Below are 22,351 nucleotides of genomic sequence, written 5' to 3' on the forward strand. Positions count from 1 at the left end.
TTTTTTTTTTTCCATCGCTGTTGTTGTAATGTATTGGGAAGCCAGAATGCGCATCCATCAACCGAAACATATATTAGCCGAACCCTGTTTGTTTTACGTGTTATTTATAGCAAACCATATTACAGATGCGTTGTCAGATTTAAATTGAACCGCGGTCCTAGCGCGTGCCGAACCGTGTGTGGAGAACTGTACGGTTCGATTTTTTTCCGCGAACCGTTCCACCCCTACTGCTCAAAACAGAACAGACGGCATTGTAGTCTACTATTCCAGGATCAGGAAACAAGTCCTCCATAAAATGCACTGCACACATCTGAATATTTGGGTTGAACTGTTCTGGAACAGTGTTGTAAATACAACTTAACCACTGTCGTGTCCCTCTTTTGGAAGGCCAGACAAAGTAGTTTCGCTTTCACAACGAAACACAGCGTCACACACGGCGGGCTTGAGTGAGCAGAGGCTTGCGGGCTTGAGAACGGTGCGGCTGGCGGATTCGACGAAGAAGCGTCCGGAAGGCTTGCGGCAACCACATGTGACGACCCCGGGCTTTGTCCACAGTGAAAGCCGACCCGGTGATCCACAGCGCTAAGTTGATTTATTTCCTCAGCGACCAGCACGGATCAGCTCTAGGCATGACGAAGCGGATATCTTCCTCTTTTTTTCTCAAACAAAGTAGTTTCGCTTTCACAACGAAACAACACAGCACCTTCACAACATGGCGGCAGCGGCAACAACAATACTACAGCGAGAATAAAAGTTATGCCTTCTTTCTTTGCGTTAACATTTGGGCGGCGTTATGCAAATCTTCCCACATCGTGACGTAGACATGTGGGGGCGTGTTAGAACGAGCCGTTTTAGGAGGGCGTGGTTGACTCCTAACTTTTATAAAGAATATCTCTTTGGATTTGAGACTTTAGTCTTTGCAACTTTACAGATCTTCTTTATGCACCAAGAGCTTGTAACACTCCAAAGAGAAAGAAAAAATTGAAATCGCATCATATGACCCCTTTAAAGCACTTTTAATGCAAAACTATGAGCACAGTCTAGGGCAGGGCGAAATGGCCAAAAAAATTATCACAATATCATTTTTCATATCACTCTATATCGATAATTATCACAATAAATTTCAAATCTTTAATTCTTTAAAGGCAGATTTCTTTTTCCTGAGTGAAAGCTGTAGAAACCAAACCGTTAACTGTGGTGTTAAACTACTCTTTATGGTCAGAACAAGACAACAATTCATGTTTTTGAATTCTTTACACTTTTCCTGACATCTTAATAGAAAAATTAATTTCTAAGTTTCTGCATGTTGTAATGACTTTCAAATCATGAATCAGGTTTGCGACTTTAATGATGTGTACATCTTCAGCACAGTTTGCAGTGCAGGCTGCAGTATTAATAGCATTACATTTTTTTTATCTCTTAGAAATGCACATTTGACAGTAGCTTGAATTAGGATGCAGATGTATTCTGACTGTTTGAGTTTTATTAACATTAACCATTAGTCTTCCATGACCGCATACATTTAGATCATGATAACCACAGTTAAAACCACACATACAGCACCTCAATATCATGGTAAAAATGTAACTATATGGTTTCTAGGTATTTGTATGAAAAACAGTAGTCTAAATACATTTAGTATAAACGCACAAACGCTATAGCTTAATCACACAAAATACTGTAATTATGTGCAATTACTCCTTTAATACATTTAATACATCTACATTAATAATATAATCAAATTTGATATGAATATCCCAAATTTCTGCCACAATAGCATGGTGCAGTTAGTGCTACTACAGTAAATCCACGGTAAATTATGTTAATTTGTCGATTGAAAAGCCTTCTGACAGCATCGGTGTGCACAGTTTCACTTGTTTGTCAGTGCTATTTCATCTGCCTTTAAACTAGTTTAAATCAGTGAGTCATTTGTGTTCTTCGCTAAATTCAAACGCTTCACACTGGATCTCACAGCACCGTTTAGTGCTCGTATGACCGAGACATATCAGCGAGTAAACGCATCTGCTCTAGTGAGCTCGCACTGTGCTGCCGTTTGAACTTTGAGCTGATCAGATAAATGGTCTGTGTGGTGCGGTTCAAATGAGTAGCACGGTTTCAATCCACTTTTGGCGTATAAACATATTTATCGAACTCTTGTTATCATTTTATCTAGGAAAATTATAGCGTGGTAATTATCATTACCGTTTTATCGCCCCGCCCTAGTAGTCTCACAAGAGTGTACATTATTCTAATTACTCTTCACAAAACTTTTAACTTTTTGTCTTAAGGTGTTAAACCTATTAAATTAGCACCAAACTACTGAATGCACCTTTAACCACTAATTTTTTAATTAATAAATTAGACTTAGAATGGGACTTTTAATGAAAGTGAAGGTATTTGTTTGCTTGGTATGGCACAATTTCAATCAATTAATCTGGATTTTTTTTTATCTATTTACAGTCCAAAGTCAAAAATACTACACAATTTCTGTCAGTTTTCCCACTAATCATTGTCAACTAGACAGAGACAGACACATATATTCACGGTTTTCACATTTATACAAGTGACTCACCTAAACACTCCTCTTTCAGCACTCCGTTCTTGTTCCTCTCCTCCCAGTCCATTACTTCTTTATAAATCAACTCTGTAATGAGGGAAAAACCCCAAGAAACTATAAACAGAGTTTTGCGTCTTTCCATCATTTTACAAATCACTAAATACTATTCATCCCTTCAGCACACATTTAGATCACAAACTTTTAGGGTCAAGACTCAAAAACTATTCCATTACTTTAGAACAAATGAGAATGCAAATGATCTTGGATCAATTCACCACAGTAATCATTTCTGCTGTAGGCATTCATTTTCTACAAGAAGCTTATAGCTCAGCAGGAGGTAGTGACAGTAGAGGGCGTTTGTACCTTTCCACTGCTCAATGCTGTGTTCCCGCTCCTCCAACTGCTTGTCTGATATCTGCGGTGGAGGCTGAACACATAAAACAATCATTATACATCCTAGTCATTTAAAAAATGTCCCCTGTAAAACAGTTTCAACTGGGCTGGACAGGACAAGGAAATATGAAAGGTTAGGGGTGCACTGACCGTATCGGCCTCGGCTGGGTCGTACCACACATGGATGTAAGGGTGACTGAGGGCCTCCTGCACAGAGATGCGGCTTTCTGGGTCGATTACCAGCATCTTGGACAGCAGGTCTCGTGCTTGACTAGCTACGTTAGGAATGATGTAAAACGTCATGCGTCAAAGCAATTGTTTAAAGTACACCATTAACAGATGTGGAAGAAAACTTTGGATGTCTTACTTTTGATCTGGTCATGCTCAGTCTCTGAAGGGAAGGCCCAATCGGGAAAAAGCTCGTTAAAACTGACTCCAGGAAACTGGGGTTTGTTCATCACATAGTTCCTTACAGTCTCCATTAAACGATTCATAAACTCCAGAGAGGGGGTTCCCAGAATCTCAATCACTTTATTCCACTGGTCAATATCTGAGATTAACTCGGTCAAAGGAGATATAGGTGAAAGGGTATAAATTCACATAAAATTAAAAACAGCTTTCTTTCAGTCACTAGGACAGACACTGGGATATATATATATATATATATATATACACACACACACATATACACACACACACATAAGCATACACAAATTTACATATCATGAATGTTTTAATTTGCATTTATAAAAATGCATAGTTTGTACATTTTCACAAGTGAATATGTTGGAAAGGCTAAAGTTCAATAGTAAAGAGGATACGATCAGTGCCCTGGAATATGACACTTCCTTTGACCATCTCACCCATGATGCAACCCACCGACCAGATATCAACTGGCAAAACACAATCAAATATTAATACCACAATTTTATTTGGATCTCTCCGTAGATTTTCAAGAGTATTACGGGGAAAAAAAAAAAAAAAAAAGTTTTACCATTCTCCTTATATTTCATGCCCAAGATGACCTCTGGTGCTCTGTAGTATCTGGTTACTACGTAGGGCGTCATCATGAAGTTAGTGCAGGCGGTTCTGGCCAGCCCGAAGTCTAGGATCTTTAAGGTGCAGTCAGACTTCACTACGATGTTACTGGGCTTCAGATCCTGAGGGGCAGAGATGACAATTTCATACTGTCATGCTGAAAAACATCTCAGGCGTTGATATATTGTAAAGTAAAATGATTTAGAGAACACAGTTGGTGATGTGTCATGCTGGATTTGGTCTTCACTTATTTAAAGAAAACATTTGGTACAAACCATAGGATACAAATGATAATTGTAGCTGGCTATTTTACAATGCATGTACTAAACAAATTGGTTTCTTGAGATGTTAATTGGTTGCTCCGATTACATATGAACAGCATCTTATAAACAACTAGAAGAGAACAATTACACATGCAGACGTAAGATACAAATAGTTTTGTAATGTTATTGCTTTATTAATGCAGATACCACTTAAACTTTAATACATTTAGAAGCAGTATTCCAGCAACATCCACTTTTTTTCCAGTAACCCAAAGCTTCATATTACAACAGTGAGAGTCTGTCAACAGTCAGACCCACAGAGTAAGGTTATTATAGTTTGTACGTATTATAGTACATCTGTACAGGTCCACGCCGGTTATTAAAGACCACATGACATCAGAATTAAAGTTTGTGGCTTTTAGGTCTTTTATTAAGTTTTAGTTTTATTTCATTTGAGTTATTTTAATACTTCAACAAACTAAATGGAAAAAAAATGTATATATATATATATATATATATATATATATATGTATACGTATACGTATGCGTGTATGGTTGTACATACACATACATGTAGTTGTTTTTTTGGTGTTTGGCTTAGTGTTATGTTAGAATCATTATTATACTCATACCTTTTGTTCTTTCATATTTTGAATTGATATATATATATATATATATATATATATATGTATACGTATACGTATGCGTGTATGGTTGTACATACACATACATGTAGTTGTTTTTTTGGTGTTTGGCTTAGTGTTATGTTAGAATCATTATTATACTCATACCTTTTGTTCTTTCATATTTTGAATTGTTTTTAGATTTATTTTTTGTTTTTCATTTAAATGTTAAGTTTTGAAATTTTGTTGTATGCATTTGCCATTTTTATTTAATCTCTTTACTTTTAAAATCTGTATAAGTAGTATTTATAAAGTTTTAGCTTTTAGTTTTGGATCTGTTTTTAGTTGTTTTAATACTACAATTGATTGCTTCTGTTGTCCTCATTTGTAAGTCGCTTTGGATAAAAGCGTCTGCTAAATGAATGAATAAATAAATAGTTTAGAAATTTTAATTTAGTTACATTTTAATTTCCATTCTATGTTCAGTTAAATTTAGCATTCATTAGTTTTCACATCAGTTTCTCAATTGTTTTTTTCTTAGGTGTAGTTTTAGTAAAAGTAGAGTAGAGTGAAAGTTAACATTAATCACTGTACAATTGTGACATGGCTCTCTGGAAGGTTTGAATCTGATCAATGGCAATGGCAGCATTATGATATGAAGTTACATATTTTAGCATAATGACCAATGAACTGTATAATCAAACTTTTTTTTTTTTTTTTTTTTACATAGTTTCGCTAACTTCTCACAAAATGAAATAATTTCACTCAAATCGACATTTCAACTACATTTAAGTAGCCACGCTAATAAGTGGGATACTTTTATTTTAAATTTTATTTTATTGCTAAATTTGATAATTTACAGAGCACCAAAAACTACAACAAAAAAATAAAGGTTAGTTAACATTTCTTTAAATTTTCTGTTATTTAATTCTAATTATTTTAGCCTTGTATTTACTTAATTGTCATACGAGTTGTAGTTACCGATAATAAACTTGCCACAGAGAACATCTCACCCTGTGAATGATGCCAGCTGAGTGTAGATGTCTGATGCCACACAGGATCTGGTAGAGCAGGTAAGACATCCTCTCATGGTCCAGGTCCATATGGATCACCTGACAAAGGCTAGCGTCCATCAGTTCCATTACCAAGTACCTGAGAGAAACCAGATTCTTGACAGTTTCCTGTGCCCACGTATAACTCAAATGATCTCTTACAAATCCTTACATGCATAGTACTGACTAGCATATAAAAACCCCAGACCCCAAGCTTAATGCTTAATAGTGTCAGCAACACTTCTATAAAACACAGTAACAGAAGTGCTGTTGTCAGGATTTGTAATTAATCTTGATTTAATAACATATAATTTTCTATTCTAAAGCTATAATTATCACACGCAGCAGTAGGACAGCGTAATTCATCAGTTCCTCTTGAGAGTGCATTGTGGTCTCAGCAAAACTATGAATGTTAATAACGCCAAAGGACCAATACACCCTACGGCCATACAAACTCAGCTTACACTAAATGACAAGGTCAGCATAAACACATGAATTTATAAACTCAAAACTTACAAATCCTGAAACTCTTCCAATGACTTCTGGGGTGTGAAGACATTAAGCAAATGGATGATCTGGAAGGGAAAGGATGAGAAAATAAATCTGGACTAATCTACACATAACAATCAGCTTGACAAAGGCCAACGTCTCATTACCTGTTTTTAAGTCATAAGCAACAGTCACTGGCCAATTAGCAGCTATCAAATGAATCATTTAACCAAATAAGCTTACTGGTTGCTGATTAATCAAAAAGAGCTAATGGAAAAAATATCATGTACAACATTTATACTGCGTTTCAATTCAGAGTCGTTATAAAGTTTTGAATTATTCTGTGTATTTTCTATACAAGCTATTATTAACAGTAATTACCAGTATATTAAATGTAAATTCATACTAAACATTCTAACTGTATTATAATACAATGCTGAATATTTATTGAAGTATTTAATTACAATAATAATAATAATAATACAATTTTTACAATACAATAGTAAAATTACAATGCTAACATTCATGGACTACTCAACATCTTAATTTCACAAATTTCTTGAATCATATAAACAACCTATTTTGGATTCAAAACATTATTTTTTTTAAGTTAAGGGTAATGTTATTTCCAAGAATTACATCTGAATTGAGCTCATACGTTCATGTAGGACTTCTGTTCTTATTTTTAACTTCATATTGTTTTCTCAGCCAAAATAGGCCGTTCAGTGACAGGAAATTGGAGAGAAATGTCAGGAGGTAGTTGCTCAGTCTGTCACCTCTCTGACATTCTTAACCGGTGCGTGTGACATAGTTCTGACATCCCAGCAAAAACAGCCTGTAGGTGTGATAGCCCTGACCAAATCAGTTGCCGCAGCCTCAAAGCATACTTCTGAATGGAAGAGTGCACTGTTAAGGGGACGTACATTCTTGTGATTAACACACTTGAGCAGAACCAGCTCTCTGTAAGCCCTCTTTGCATGGGTCTGGTTCTGAAAGGGTCGGCTCAGTTTCTTCACAGCGACTGGGATGCCAAGTACAGTGTCCAGAGCGGAGCTTAATGGGGCAGAAAAATGGGCACACTGACATTATCACAATCATCATTGTAGTTACCATCATTAGTTCAAGTATGATTCACATCCATATTTATGCATTTATGATGTCCTATTATACCTCAATTCACTTTTAAATGCCCTTTTGTATGTCATTATGGTAGCAGACATTTAGTGTCCATCTCCTGCAGTAAACAATATAGACATGCAGCTAGCTGTAAAATCCCTCTCATTACAGCAGCTGTAAATCAGGGTTCCAAATCTCTAATGAGACATTCAGGTCAATTACAAAAACGCATCTGCTGCGCTCATGACAAATGGAGACAGGCAATGCCTAATGGGATGATGACATCATTAGTATGGAGGCAGATAAAACTGTTAATTCCAGCCGCGCACTCACCAGACGATACCCTGGGCACCGGATCCGATGGCGCGGAGCTGCTGGTACCTTCTGAGCACTGTAAAGGTGGAGTCACCCACCTGCACGCTGTAGAACTGCCCCTCCCCCTCGGTCATGGCTCCTCCCACTGAGTGCCTCTAGATGAATCAAACCTGAGAGAGAAAGAGCACATTACATGAGAGTGATGAAGAGATGATGCGAGATGTAGCAGTGATGATTGCACACTGAGCTCACTCCCCCGTGTCCCCCGTGTGTGGGATGTGACATTACCGATGACTCATCCAAGGAGAATCAGATGTAATGCATAGCCATACTGAATGACACAGGATACCTATAGGATTCCATTAGAGAGTCAAGCCAGTGATCGAGCACAAAGATAAAAGCCATGGTCCACTGGCAAGCCATTCTTAATGCATTTAAACAAACACAAAAACCACAAACGAATGATGTCTATGCTTCACATTTCCCTGAACTGACTGAGCAATCCTTCTCTCGCTTCTCTAATTAGCTACAGTTAATTACAGTAAGGGATTTGAACTAACCCTTAGGTTTGTAATAGTACACAAATTATGGTTTGGTACACACCTCGATTTTGAAGTTACAGTTTGGTATGTTTTCGGTACATCAGGGAGAAAAACAACATAAAATGGCTTTTTTCCTTTTTTATTAAACAGTGGTTACTTTAAAGGGGTCATATGATGCTTTTTTAAAGATCATTATTTTGTGTATTTGGTGTAACAATCACACACACACACACACACGCGCGCGCGCACACACACACACACGATGTGCAAAACTCCGCATTTGAACAGTCAATAGCAAATACAAACTAGTAACAAAACATACTTACAGTCGCTGATTCAGAAGCGCCAGATTGTCATAGCAAAGTCAGAATTACCTCCTCTCCTAGGTTCATGAAACAGTCGTCCATAAAATGCATTGCTGTTCTGTTGTAAGTGATCTTAAAGATTCCTAAATGCATCTACTTTCGGAAGGCCAAATAAAGTGCTTTTGCTTTCGCCTAGAAACACACAGCGTCTCCCTGACATCGCTGCTTCAACACTAACTGCGGATACTGAATCTACACCTTCTTTCTTTGCGTGCACATTTGGGCGGCATTACGCAAATATTCCCACATAGTGACCTAGATATGTGGGGGCGTGTTAGAACGAGCCGTTTTAGGGGTGTCTTAACTTTGATAAAGAATATCTCTTTGGTTTCGAGACTTTAGTCTTTGCAACTTCAGGGATCTTATCTATTCACGAACAGCTTGTAACACTCCAAAGAGAAAGGAAAACTTGAAATCGCATCATATGACCCCTTTAAGAAAAGAAAGAAAAAAAAAAAAAAGACTTTCAGGTCTGTCAATACTTCTGCAACACACTTCATGTGCAGTTTATGGTGCTGTTGTAAATGGGGAAAGAGATGAAGTGCGGCAGGATAATTAATTAATATATATACAGTGGGGGAAAAAAGTATTTAGTCAGCCACCAATTGTGCAAGTTCTCCCACTTAAAAAGATGAGAGAGGCCTGTAATTTTCATCATAGGTATACCTCAACTATGAGAGACAAAATGAGAAAAAAATCCAGGAATTGAGTCCCTGATTACAGTTACATTTATTTTGTAATTAAATTACGTACATGTAACTACTCCCCAACACTGGTTGGGATGCACCAACGAACATAGGAGTCTCCATAGACCGCTGAGGACACTGTGGTTAAATTTAATTTTCGAAGGAAATGTCCCGGAATAAAACCCGGAAAAGTCCTATTCGTTTGTGGTAACATTTTATGCCGGACTGCCTCACAAACGAGGGTCAGTTCGGCGCTGGAGTTGAGCAAAGATTGCTTCTGAAAGAGGGATCGATACCAACGCTTCATGCGCAAACGTCCATACTTCAGACAGACAAAGTAAGTATCACGCTAGGATTGTGACGGTGAGGAAATTTTCCCACCGGTTAATCAACGTGTGACAACACCGGTAATACCGGCATCACCGTGGGGGCGTTCCCTCTTTTCCATGCTTTCCTTTGCTTTTAAATAGCTTGTAAAAGCAGCATGCACATTTTACTTTCACTTTCAAATAGCGGCAATTCGGAATTCGAAAAGGAATTGTTTGTTTTTAGTTCATTTGAATTTTCCCTCTTTTCCTCGCTTTCCTTCACTTTTAAATAGCTTAAAAGCGGCGTGCACATTTTACTTTCACTTTGAGAGTGAGTGATTTGCATGCTACAGTATTTTTCTCTGTGCGTCCGTCTTCAACGTCTCTGGCCTGTGTTAACGGGTGTTTACAGACTTCATATTTTCACATAAATTACATTTTGGAAAACGATTGCATTGCAACACAGTTTGTGCAAGTCCAGAACAGAGATGAGTTGCTTGCAATAAGACAAAAACGGCCGGTTGCCGATTGCGTAAGTTCCAGGGGAAGCTCAGTGTTTCCCCTGCCATTATATTAGGGGGGCGGCCCGACCCCCCAACGGTTTACTACTTGTACTGAAGCGCACGTGACGCTTGCGGTGATTTTAGCGTCTGCCATCTCACTAAATGAGGACATAAATACATGAACAACATCTCCAGAACTGCTCTGAGAGTCACTTCATGAGCATTTGACCGTTTCATTTGAGTAAAACTATCCTCATATCATATACACACAGAAATGTATTCACGGCAACCCGTCAAAATATAAGTTTGGTTTAACTTGAAGGCATTGTGGCAGAAATATATTACTATTGTTCAGTAGAATGTACGTAATAGGCTGCTACTACTACTACTAAAATGATTAAAACCTTTTTTTAAGGAATAATCATACAATATTTCTTCAATGTTTTAATTGTAATATTAAATGACTTTTATTTTCCAAAAAATACAATGTTTAATTTTCATTACTTAAAAGATAGATTAAATGAATATTTTATGCCTTAAAAATGTAAATACACAACACAGAATTTCTGAGCAAAAAAATCATAAGGCTATTGTAAGAATAAAAATGTACGTAATAGGCTGCTACTGCTACTACTAAAATGATTAAAACCTTTTTTTAAGGAATAATCATACAATATTTCTTCAATGTTTTAATTGTAATATTAAATGACTTTTATTTTCCAAAAAATACAATGTTTAATTTTCATTACTTAAAAGATAGATTAAATGAATATTTCATGCCTTAAAAATGTAAATACACAACACAGAATTTCTGAGCAAAAAATCATAAGGCTATTGTAAGAATAAATTAAACTTGTTTTTATGCTTTCAAATAATTAGACATGCTAAATCAGAATTTGGAAAAAATTTAAACATTTCATAAGGCCCTAAACATGTAATTTTTGTTAAACTTTTAATAAATTGATGTTAAATTGTTTAAGTTTCATGATTTTAATTAATTAGACATGCTTTTTGATTAATAAAATTTTATTTAACCATTAAAAACGATTCCAGAAAAAGCTGAATTTGTTCTGACTCAGTTTAACTGCAAGTTTTTGTCCGATTTTATTACCATTTTCTAAACTATAGCGAATAAACTGTGATAACGTGAGAAATGTTGAAGGTGTCTGAATAAATTTTGGTTTGACTATCTATTTGATAAATTAAGTTAACCAACTAACATTATACATACTCTTTTGGTTTCTGTACCTAATATTTAAAAAATTTACAAATGCAATGAAAATATTGGTATCGGTACTCGGTATCGGCAAGTACCAAAAATAAAAGTATCGTATCGGGCAAGTACTGGAAAAAGTGGTATTGGTGCATCGCTAATAATAATAATAATAATAATAATAATCAGAAATGTTTCTTGAGCAGCAAATCAGCATATTAGAATGATTTCTGAAGGATCATGTGACACTGAAGACTGGAGTAATGATGCTGAAAATGTAGCTTTGATCACAGGAATAAATTACATTTTAAAATATATTCAAATAGAAAGCAGTTATTTTAAATAGTAAAATATTTCACAATATTACTGCTTTTGCTGTACTTTGGATCAAATAAATGCAGGCTTGGTGAGCAGAAGAGAATTCTTTAAAAAACATTAAAAATCTTACTGTTCAAAAAATGTTTAACTGGCAAGATATGTATCATTGCATATAGTTGTTTTGGATAAGAATCTTTCTTTTTTTAATTAAAATCTAGATTCATTGGCCCATGGAAACCTCTATGAACACACTTGACTTGGCCAAAAGAAACCACGGAGGACGAATTTACGTTTTATTAAAAAGTGTTTTCGTATTCTACACTCATGGCACGTGCACACATTAGGATAGGTTAGATGCCTGCGAGTCCCTATCAAGCACTTTACAGATTCAACTACTCTCTTCTTCTCCTCCTGCCTTGCTCTTTGGCCCACATCACTTTACCGCAGAGCAAGCCTTTTCTTGATAATGCTGCTGTGAAAACGTGGGAAAAGCCGATGAGGAAGAAGTTGGGGTGAAGCGATCTTTATATAGATGGAGCAAATTACTTAATCGCTCCATCTATAGCGCATTGTGATTGGATGTTTACGCTGTCAATACAGGAGACAAACCAATGGGTCACTGGCTGCTCGCTGTTCATGCGTTATGGTCCTCGGCAAAAATAAATAAATAAAATAAAAAACAAACCTTCTGTCAGCCCTTAAAGTGCGTCGGCCAACCGGGAAAATGCCCAGTATGCCCAATTACCAATCCAGCCCTGTTTATAATGCAATGTTAATCCACATGGCCTTTATCACTGTATATAATACTATCATTCTGTAATATGAAACCCCGTCTGGTCACAAAAAGAAGTATTTCAAACACTCAACTATGTTAAGTTAATTTGGAGAAAAAGCATGTCAATAAATTATATCTTTGTTGGACAACAGGTTTGTAAACAAGCTCATACACATGCAAAACTATCGCACACGTGCTCCTGTAGTACATTTATTCAAACCGATTTTTTGTGCACTGTACAGCCCTAACCAAATCAGTTACAGGTTGGTAAAAGGAGCTCGAGCTCCTAATTTAGCGATATAGGCTATTCCTCCTCAATTTCACGTCCGCCTTCCGCATTGTCACTCCGCATTGCCGCACACAGAAATGTGTCAACAACTAGACTTTATCGTTATTATCGCGGGGAAACTAATTCTTATCGTGGGGAGAATTTTTGCCGGTATATTGCAAACGATAAGATATCACCCATCCCTACTCCCAACGGCCAAATGGATAGTGTGAGAGGAAATTACTCTTTATACCAGCAGGTGGGAGTAGTCTATATTCAGATTTCAAAAAGATTTCAAAAAGGGAAACAAGACTGTGGATATACAAACCATAAACAAAGCAGCTTACCATTTGTCCTCTTCATCATTCGCATGCTTTTGTCACTTTCCTTCTCTTGCACTAGTTTGCTAAGCTAAACAGCCAGTCAGAGTTATCTCTCACAGATGGACTTCACCACATATTCAACAATCTCAATTGGCCAAAAAGACACCGTTGGGAACACAGTACACTGGGCAGCTACACTGACGGCCTTTAACAAAGTATTAATTTTCTAAATGATCAGATGCGCAAATACTAAAATGTTGGCTGATAAATGGTGAATAATAAAGTTCTATACTATTTTTTAAAGTAGTAAATAAAAGGGAAAAAAATAAAACATTAAAAACTAAAAGAATAAAGAGAAAAGATGAAATCAATTATTTCAAATGCTGTCTACAAGGAACGTGTTGCTTTTTATAACGCAGAATCACTGACAATAAATGGATGCCTAATTTTATTTCTGATGTACAACATGTGCTTGCACTACTTCCACCAACAGGAGAAATGGATTTGAAAAGATCCTTTTTACACATCCAGTGAACACAGCCTCAAGTCATTGTAGTGCTTCAACGTGCCTAGTGTAGATACAGCATAAAAATATTTTGAGAAACTGTATGATGAACGTGTTGCTTTTTATAACGCAGAATCACTGACAATAAATGGATGCCTAATTTTATTTCTGATGTACAACGTGCTTGCACTACTTCCACCAACAGGAGAAATGGATTTGAAAAGATCCTTTTTACACATCCAGTGAACACAGCCTCAAGTCATTGTAGTGCTTCAACGTGCCTAGTGTAGATACAGCATAAAAATATTTTGAGAAACTGTATGAATCTAGTTACTTTTACTCTTTACTTCCTCTCATTATTTCAATGAGCTTTCTCTCAATGCACTGATGCAAACATCATCTTACAAACTCACTTCGGGCTTTGAATCTTCTGTTTTCCTTTCATGTCCTCTCTTCTCTTTCTCTTCTGAAAGCAAAAGCAGAAACTACAACACAGCAAACACTGAACTTTGTCTTTTTAGAGGAGATGCCATCGAATATCAGAAATATCATGTTACCTTGTAAACAGGTTCTCCTGTGGGATTCATTCTTTCTGATTTTTTTTGTGCCTTTTTTATTTAGCAAAACCTCAAAGTGATTTGCGACTTCCATTATGCATTCAAGAAGGCAAAGTAACATCCCTTGGTGACTCATTATCAGTAAACAAAACCAGGCTAAGGTGATGTAGATAGACCACTTTAACGTCAATAATAGACAAAGCTGGCACTGACATAGTAAAGAAAAGCTTTAATGACCAGGGACTTTAAAATTGTTAAGCTGATTCCTTAAAGCCGTCAGATCCAATTTCATCATGGGTAAACATTATCTGTTTAAAGCAGGTCTAATAATCCAATACTGTAATGGAGCAGAGACGCAGCATCACAGTGTTCAGCATGAAAACCCAGCCTAATATAGCACCTGACACAGGAATCAATGACTGAAACATCACAATTTGAGGCATGTTTACAATCAGAACCTACATGTTCCTTGTTACCAGACACAACTCCATGTATAACTATACCACTATTAGGGCTGTCACTATATCAGATTATTCACTACACAATTACAATGGCCAAAATAATTCACAATAACGAAATATCATGATATCTAAAGAAATCTTGAAAAAATAAATAATGCTATAGACAAATTCATTAGAGCCCGACCGATATGGTTTTTTTGGGGCCGATACCGATATTAGGGCGTAAAAAAGGCTGATACCGATATATCGGCCGATATTCTTTGTGTATATTATAGTACAGTACCAGTCAAAAGCTTGGACACTTTCCCATAGTTTCCCAAATCTAACATTTGACTGGTACTATATATAGAATACAGTATATACATAAACAGAATAAATATGCATAAACACATTTTTTGCAATGATCACTCAAATGTGGTGATCAAACACTTATAATGGTGACAGAGATATGCAAGGGCATTTAACAATTTAACAATAAACTTGCGATGAGTGCGATGCACAAAGTAACGGGGTGTTAGTTGTAACACATGGTTTGAATATTTATTTGAGCATAGTAACATTTAAATTCTGGCTTAAGTAAATTTATCTCAGTTTTTATTATTCATTTAAAATTAGAAAAAATCTGCTATTGTTTTTATTTCCAATCTGTTATTTATCAGTTCAGATAGTTTTTTAATGCTTTGATTACTAGCAGAAGACACTAACCAGTTTTAAATTCCAGTTGCACAGATGGGGCACGTTGTAACACTCTATGACATTAGCGAAGTAATTTACACTATTTACTTTAATTAATTTTAATGTGAAACAACGAGAAACAGGTGAATAAAGACTGACAGTCAATGTTTAAGGTTTAGAAATTATTATTTCAAGACATGTAAAGCATTTTTGCTCGTTTATGTGGGCCGTCCCAAGCATGGTTGCAATGTGTTCATTGTCAAACTCCAAAATCAGATTATTTTTAATTCTTAAAAAACGCCATTATTTTATTTGAAAGTGTTGACTGGTGTCACTATCTCACGAACGCGCCGGCGGATCTCCACCAAATTCGGGGGATCCCTTTAGCTCGAGGAGCCCTCTCGGACTCCACCCTCCGCGCGTCGGTAGCCCCCCGGGATCACTAGATCGGTTGGCGCCGGACCACGAATTTAACCAGCCAAAACTCCTGAACCCCGGGGGCTATCCACGCGGGGGTGGTCTCATTCGAAAGAGGGCCTCGAGACATACACTCGATTTGCGTACGAGAGGGTTCCTTGAGCTGAAGAGATCCCCCGAATTTGGTGCGGATTCGCCGCGCCGTTACGGAGATATGGCCGTTCAAAATTTCAATGGTTTTCCATTGACTTAAGCTTTAAAGCGTTTCATTCAGGTCGCCAGTAGCAAACAATGGAGCGCTGGACAAACTAAGTAATTACACCATTTCAAGCATTTTATCTGCATTATATGTTCTGTAAAAAAAAATTTCATATCGGCGGCAGATTCGCCGATACCGATATATTGGCGACAGGCTCATATCGGCCGATAATATCGGCAAAACGATATATCGGTCGGGCTCTAAAATTCATCTTTAGTTTGTTTTTTAGCCAGTGAATTGCACCAGTGCATACAAAAGGAACAATTACACTAACGGCAATCAGATACTAATAAACAATGATAAACAAAAGATCCACAAGGCACAAGTAGCTATTTTAACTTTTTTATTTTCCACATTCTCTGCGTATGGTACATTTTAATGAAGGAAGACAAGCATGTTTAGTTTATTTGATTTCAAGCTGTAGCAAAAAAAACTGTCTGACTGTTTCCCGAAGAACTGAAAAGTCTTTCTGATGCAACACTGGTGGCAGGAATACAAAAAATAACAGGATATTTCTTTCTTTAAAAGAAAACACATTGTAGCATAAGTTGAGTGCTCCATCTGCATTTCATTAAGTTACGCTACTGATGATGATTTTATTACTCTTATGAGTCTTACTTGAGGAATTTCTACGCGAGAGCGCCCTCTGCTTCGAGTAAGAATGAAACATAAATTACATGTGAGAGGTCAGCACTCCATAATGCTAATTCATTTTGGGTAAAAAAAAAAAAAAAAGATTCCTCTCTAAAGATATTTGAAGTAAACATATGATAATTATTAGCACAAATTTGGACTAAAGGCCCAGAAAGATGTAAACATAATAAAACGGACAGATATCAGCAGTTAAGAGGTTAATGTAATATTTCAAGGTTAGCAAAATAAAAAAGTTAAGGTTAAAAAGGTCAAGATGGTAAAGCGCTCTTCAATAAATAGTGCTCTTTAAAAGTTACATATTTGCCATAATCTACTGCTATTTAGTGTTACGGCCTTTCCACACTGAGCGCGATGCGATAGACTGAGCTTGTGATGATGTTCTTTGGTAATGTAATGTAATGTTCTTTGCTCGTTTTCTGTAACGTTAGCTGCTTTTTGAATAACTGAGGAATGTAAGCATTATAATTAGTAACTTACGATGTTTCTATTCATTTGTTATCAGGTTAAATACAAATTCAGTCATATTAAAAAATATTAGGCTGCTTTTAGCCTTACGCTGGAGATGGTTCACTTTCTCGCGATGAAACTAAGTAAATAATTACATAAATTAGCACGATAATATCGTGTATCGGCGATTTCACAGGCTGACGATAGGACGATATGAAAATTTAGCATATCGCCCAACACTAGTTGCAATGCAATAATTTTCCAAAATGTAATTTATGTGAAAATATGAAGTCTGTAAACGCCCGTTGACACAGGCCAGAGACGCTGAAAACAGACACACAGAGAAAAATACTGTAGCAGGCAGATCACTCACTGTTCATGATGCACAAACTATTGGAAGAAAATCCTCAATATTGATTTGGGGGTTTATATGAATCTGTTTGAGGGGAACTGACTGTCTTCATAAAAGTTTACTTGGTATTTTCTTTTCATCTCATCTCTGAATAATTTATATTAAATTGCCTTCTTGCAACGGATGTGCTGGTTTGGGCCTCATTGCCGGCTGCAGTCATGTCCTCATCTTACATATAAAACACCTGTGATTCGCAAATACTTGCTAAGGCACTCGCATTCACATAAAGTAGCCTTAATGAAAAGTTTGGGTGAGTAAGGGCAAAACGCACAAGATGCAGTACTTTCAGTGACCTGTAATAGGCAATATCACGTCTTTTGTAGCAAAAATAAACTGCTGCATGCTAAATGTAATGTGTAACTGCAACACTCATTTCAAATGTAGTGGAGTAAAGAGTACAGATACTCATTCAAAAATGTAGAGAAGTAGAGAGTAAAAGTTGCTAATATCTTTGACACTCAGTACAACTACAAAGTATCCGAAAAGATACTCCAGGGTATATACAGGAATCATGGAGTTAAATTGAATACCTTTTAAGACCTTTTTTTAAGACTCGTTCCATACATTTTAAGACCTCATCGCCACTCCAAGTTTTAACCAGTTACATTGGTGACATTTTAACTTACATTTACTATATATTGACTGTAAGATATGCACAACTAAACAGACTTAATTTGTGATAACTCCTTATCAATACAACATAATTCAGATGGGGGGAACGAAGCACAAGAGAATTAATTGAGTGACTACCCAATGCAACAAGAAAAAAAGAATTAGACCAATAAAGAAAACAACTGACAAAATTGATTGAGGAGGGAAAATAAAGCTCTCCGAGCTAACGGGATAATGAGCTCACACAGTATATTCAAAGATGTATTTGTCACATCAACTCAAACCATAGCTGTTTTGTGGAACACTTCTCATGACAAACATCTGACTGATTACGGAGTGCTTGATTTGATGCAGACTTGAGTGTCAGTACTGCACCTGATCAGGTCTGAATGATCATGAGGGCCTTTCACACCGCTTTAGTTCCAGAACTAAATGTACAGTACTAAAGTACAGGGACGATTTTGCACAAATTATTTCCCAGTGCCATTTAAAGGGTTGTATTCGCACCGAGAGTGTGTACTAAGAAGTGACGTAAGCCGGTCGACAGCGTCGTCATTTGTGTGCGGCGTTCAACAACAGAAACAAAGAAGAACAACATTAACAACAGGAGGATGGAGGACACTGTGATCGGAGCTGTGTTTTTGTTGTGCCTCGCGGGTTTCACAATAATGGACATGGAAAGTCGACGTATACGTAAAGCGATTGAAAGAACGGAAAGGAGGATTAAGAATCTCCAACGACAACTGGCAGTGCTATATTTGCTACAAGTGCCTGCACTTCAGCATCCGTCTATCTATCGCTGTTCTCCATACTTGCGAAATAAGTTGACACAATGTTTACACGGCGTTTTAAATCATGGCGGGTGAGGGCGTTTTCATACGCGTTTGGTCAATCAATGTTTACTTACGTCACGATTAGTACCAGTTGTGCTGGTTAGACCCGGAGTAGGAGCTAATTTGGTTCTTGAAAAAGGCAGTCCGGTACTAAAATAGCCAAAATGCCAAAAAGTGGGTAGTTCCACAATTAGTTCTGGTACTATGAAAAGGTTCCCGCGGTGCGAAAGGCCCTATGGAAGGTAAAATAATGATTGTGCATTTTAATTGTGCATTCCAAGCCCATGCCAGTAAAAAAAAACTGCCCAAAGTAGCGCAATTACCATGTCCCAAATATAAAAATTTAATTTCCATCCCTAAAATACATATTTTACAGTCACTGTTATGCACATTTATCATAAACACCGTTCAAATGCTTCCTACTAGTGTGGCCCAAAACATGTAGCACAGTTTTATTACAGGTAGAATGCAAAAAGTTTGAGTACAAGCATTTCGACCAAATGTAATTTATGCAATATTTTAAACCTTTAACCCACTGGGGAAAATCAAACCATGGCAACAGTTTAAAAGCAGCCCAATTTCGTGGAAAAAAAAACAACAACCCTGCATTCAACACGAGCTGCAGAAGTCAGATTTTACTAATCACAGGTCAAAAGTAAGGAGAGATAACTGATAAGATGTTGAAGGATTTGCTCCTCAAGAGATCATTGCTCATTGACAAATATATTTTATATATAGCACATAGGTCATTGACAAATATATTTTATTGTAAGATGTGCTCCCTTTACACAGTGCGCACGCAATCACAAAATCGAAAGTGAACGTGAACTGCGACTGTGAGCGCTCATTCAAAGGGGATTTAAATACCCCACATATTGATAGCGGCGCCCTGATGCGCGAAAATTATATACAATATTAGAATGCTTGCGGGAGCAGACAAAAATCGTGGGAGCGGATAGGAGCGTGCGGTAATGGTCAGAAATTCAGCGAGAGCGGGATCAACAAGACCCGCTATTAGCGGCGGTGGAATCAGTCAGTGAGCACCATAACAGATGACGTCAAATCTTGCGGGATTCCATAAATAAACTACACAGAACCCCACTATTCGGACAAATATACATAATGAAAAGATGATACAAAATGTAATACCTTGGAAAATGGCATTTAAGTTAACTTAATTTTCTCTAAATTGATAACTTTTAATACTTTAAGACCCCGCGGACACCCTGTACTCAAGTACAGTAACTAATTACATTTACACCTCTGGGCTACAGTAGATGGGGAACCGATTTATATTTTGTAAACTGTATTTATGACAAAGAAGAGAACTGCACAGATGCAGATATTATATCAATTTATCGTTAAACACACACCTTGTCCTCTTCTCGCTCTGCGCCTTTGCGGTCTGCGCCGTTGCGGTCTGCGGATTGAAAAAGAACACGCTGAAAGACGGGGAGGAGCCGATCGAAGTCTGCCGCCGTTTTCATATGAAATGTAAAGGGGACTGAGGCGATCACGAATGTGTGTACAGTTTATGAAGCTAATCGCAAAATTTTAGGGGGGCTGAGTAGTCATAGCTATAGCCCCCCTAAAAATGGCCTAGCGATGCCCATGCTAAATTATATGAAATTATATAAATGATATGTATATGAATTATATAACTAAAATTAAATAACTGTAATTACAGATTAGGTTAAGACACAAAAGGTTCTTCTTTTTAGGTAACAAATCAAAGAAAAAATACTGTTCTACTGTTCCTAATATTCTCTATTTTGCTCAAAAACAAAATGTATTGTGTTCAGCGGAAAGGTTTTTTTTTTTTACCCAGTCATTTAGAAATAACACATTCTAGAGCTGTAAAGACAGGTTACGACTATCTATCTATCAGGTTATCTGTAAGGTTATCAAAGTCAAACTCTCATACCGGCCCATGCCTAGTCATAAACATCCTTTATTGCTATAAAAATACCAGAAGCCGCATAACAAAACACATACAGAAAATATATCGTCCTAATCATATGTCTATTGCTTTCATATTTCATGTGTAGAAAAAGAGTGTAAACACTCTGACTAGAGGTCGATCGATATGGGATTTTCACTGGCCGATGCCGATATTTAGAAATCAGGGCAGCCGATGGCCGATATATGATGCAGATTTTTTTGGCCGATATGTTTGGCCGATTTTCTTTTTTTTCCCCCATTCATCTCATAAAAGTGAGTTTGAGCAAATGATTATTGCAGGGTACAAGATAGTAATAGTAGTAGTAGCCTAATTTAGAGTAATAATACATGGCTCAAAACTTAAGCACCTTCTCAAAACAGTTCTGAAGCATGCTTTTTGTTTATGTTTGCTGACAGACACCAGCGTTTCCCACAGACTTGCAAATTAATTATCTGCCAGCAGGAGGCGCTTTGGTATGGGATTACTATGGAGTCAATATAATGCCACATATATATGCAAAATAATAAAGTTTTGCAAATTAAAATGAAAGTATTGAGAAAAAATAAATGTGCTTTTTGCAAACAAAATTAAAGAATTGCAAAATATAAATGAAACGGCACAAAAGCAATGATTTTGCAATACATATTTTCCATGGCCATATCTACTAATTTAATTTCCTTTTATTCTCTAGCATTAAAACATGCATGTTTTTTTGTTTTATTAACAAATGCATATGTGTATTAGCAGTTTGCGCAAGTTGTTAACATGAACATCTGCTGTTTACTTCTCTCAATGTGCACACTTTTATAGCATTAAAATGTGTATTGTTTCTTTTTGATAACTAAATGTGTTTGTTTAAAATCTCTTAACCTGTGGGAGGACGCCAGCGCACAGAAGCGTTCTTTGTTTACATGAGTTCAGAGTTACTGCTAGTTTTAATGTTAAAGAATGCAATTAACTTCATAATCTAACATACATCATTAAAAAGGTCTACGACTCAAGCTTCATATCGATCTCGACTTCGTTTTTCATTTACATAACTCCTGGCATAAATTAAGAAATGACTGTAACTAAGTTTTTTAAAAAATGAAGCTCTTTGCTTTAAAATTCTTTAACTTTCTCATAAATTTAATGCGTAAACAAACCCGCGTGGCCATATCAACCTGGGATTATCAGATATGTATTTATTAATATTTTATTTAGAATTAAGAAATTTTAGATTAAAAAAAAGATAACATTTTTTAAATTATTATATTAACACTAGAACTGCCACGGGGTCATTTTACCCATGGCTGTTTTTCAAATGTAGGCTACATAATATGTTTTCAATAAAGAATATCCAAGTCTCACAGTCATTGACTTTTACTAAAATTGTGTTATTTACAATACCCTGTTGTTAAAAAAATTGTTTAGATAAAACCAGAATAAAA

At 36.5% G+C, this 22,351-nt stretch overlaps 1 protein-coding gene across 4 annotated transcripts in view; it reads right to left on the reverse strand.

Moving 5' to 3' along the window:
- LOC107566214 (mitogen-activated protein kinase 9-like) overlaps positions 1-22,351 on the reverse strand; it is a 45,329-nt gene that overhangs the window by 3,282 nt on the left and 19,696 nt on the right. For all 4 annotated transcript variants that reach the window (XR_001606487.1, XM_016251588.1, XM_016251586.1 and 1 more), the window contains exons 2-11: positions 7,865-8,016; positions 7,339-7,468; positions 6,443-6,501; positions 5,888-6,026; positions 3,945-4,110; positions 3,772-3,843; positions 3,318-3,500; positions 3,101-3,225; positions 2,921-2,984; positions 2,573-2,644 (exon numbers count right to left, since the gene is read on the reverse strand). Coding sequence is in view for 3 of the 4 variants with exons in the window: in XM_016251588.1 (XP_016107074.1) it covers positions 2,573-2,644; positions 2,921-2,984; positions 3,101-3,225; positions 3,318-3,500; positions 3,772-3,843; positions 3,945-4,110; positions 5,888-6,026; positions 6,443-6,501; positions 7,339-7,468; positions 7,865-7,980 (1,126 nt within the window). In the remaining variant the exon portion in view is untranslated. The remainder of the gene's footprint in view (positions 1-2,572; positions 2,645-2,920; positions 2,985-3,100; positions 3,226-3,317; positions 3,501-3,771; positions 3,844-3,944; positions 4,111-5,887; positions 6,027-6,442; positions 6,502-7,338; positions 7,469-7,864; positions 8,017-22,351) is intronic.

This window comes from Sinocyclocheilus grahami, unplaced genomic scaffold (genome assembly GCF_001515645.1).
Source record: "Sinocyclocheilus grahami isolate Dianchi unplaced genomic scaffold, SAMN03320097.WGS_v1.1 scaffold1059.1, whole genome shotgun sequence".
Classification (NCBI taxonomy): domain Eukaryota; kingdom Metazoa; phylum Chordata; class Actinopteri; order Cypriniformes; family Cyprinidae; genus Sinocyclocheilus; species Sinocyclocheilus grahami.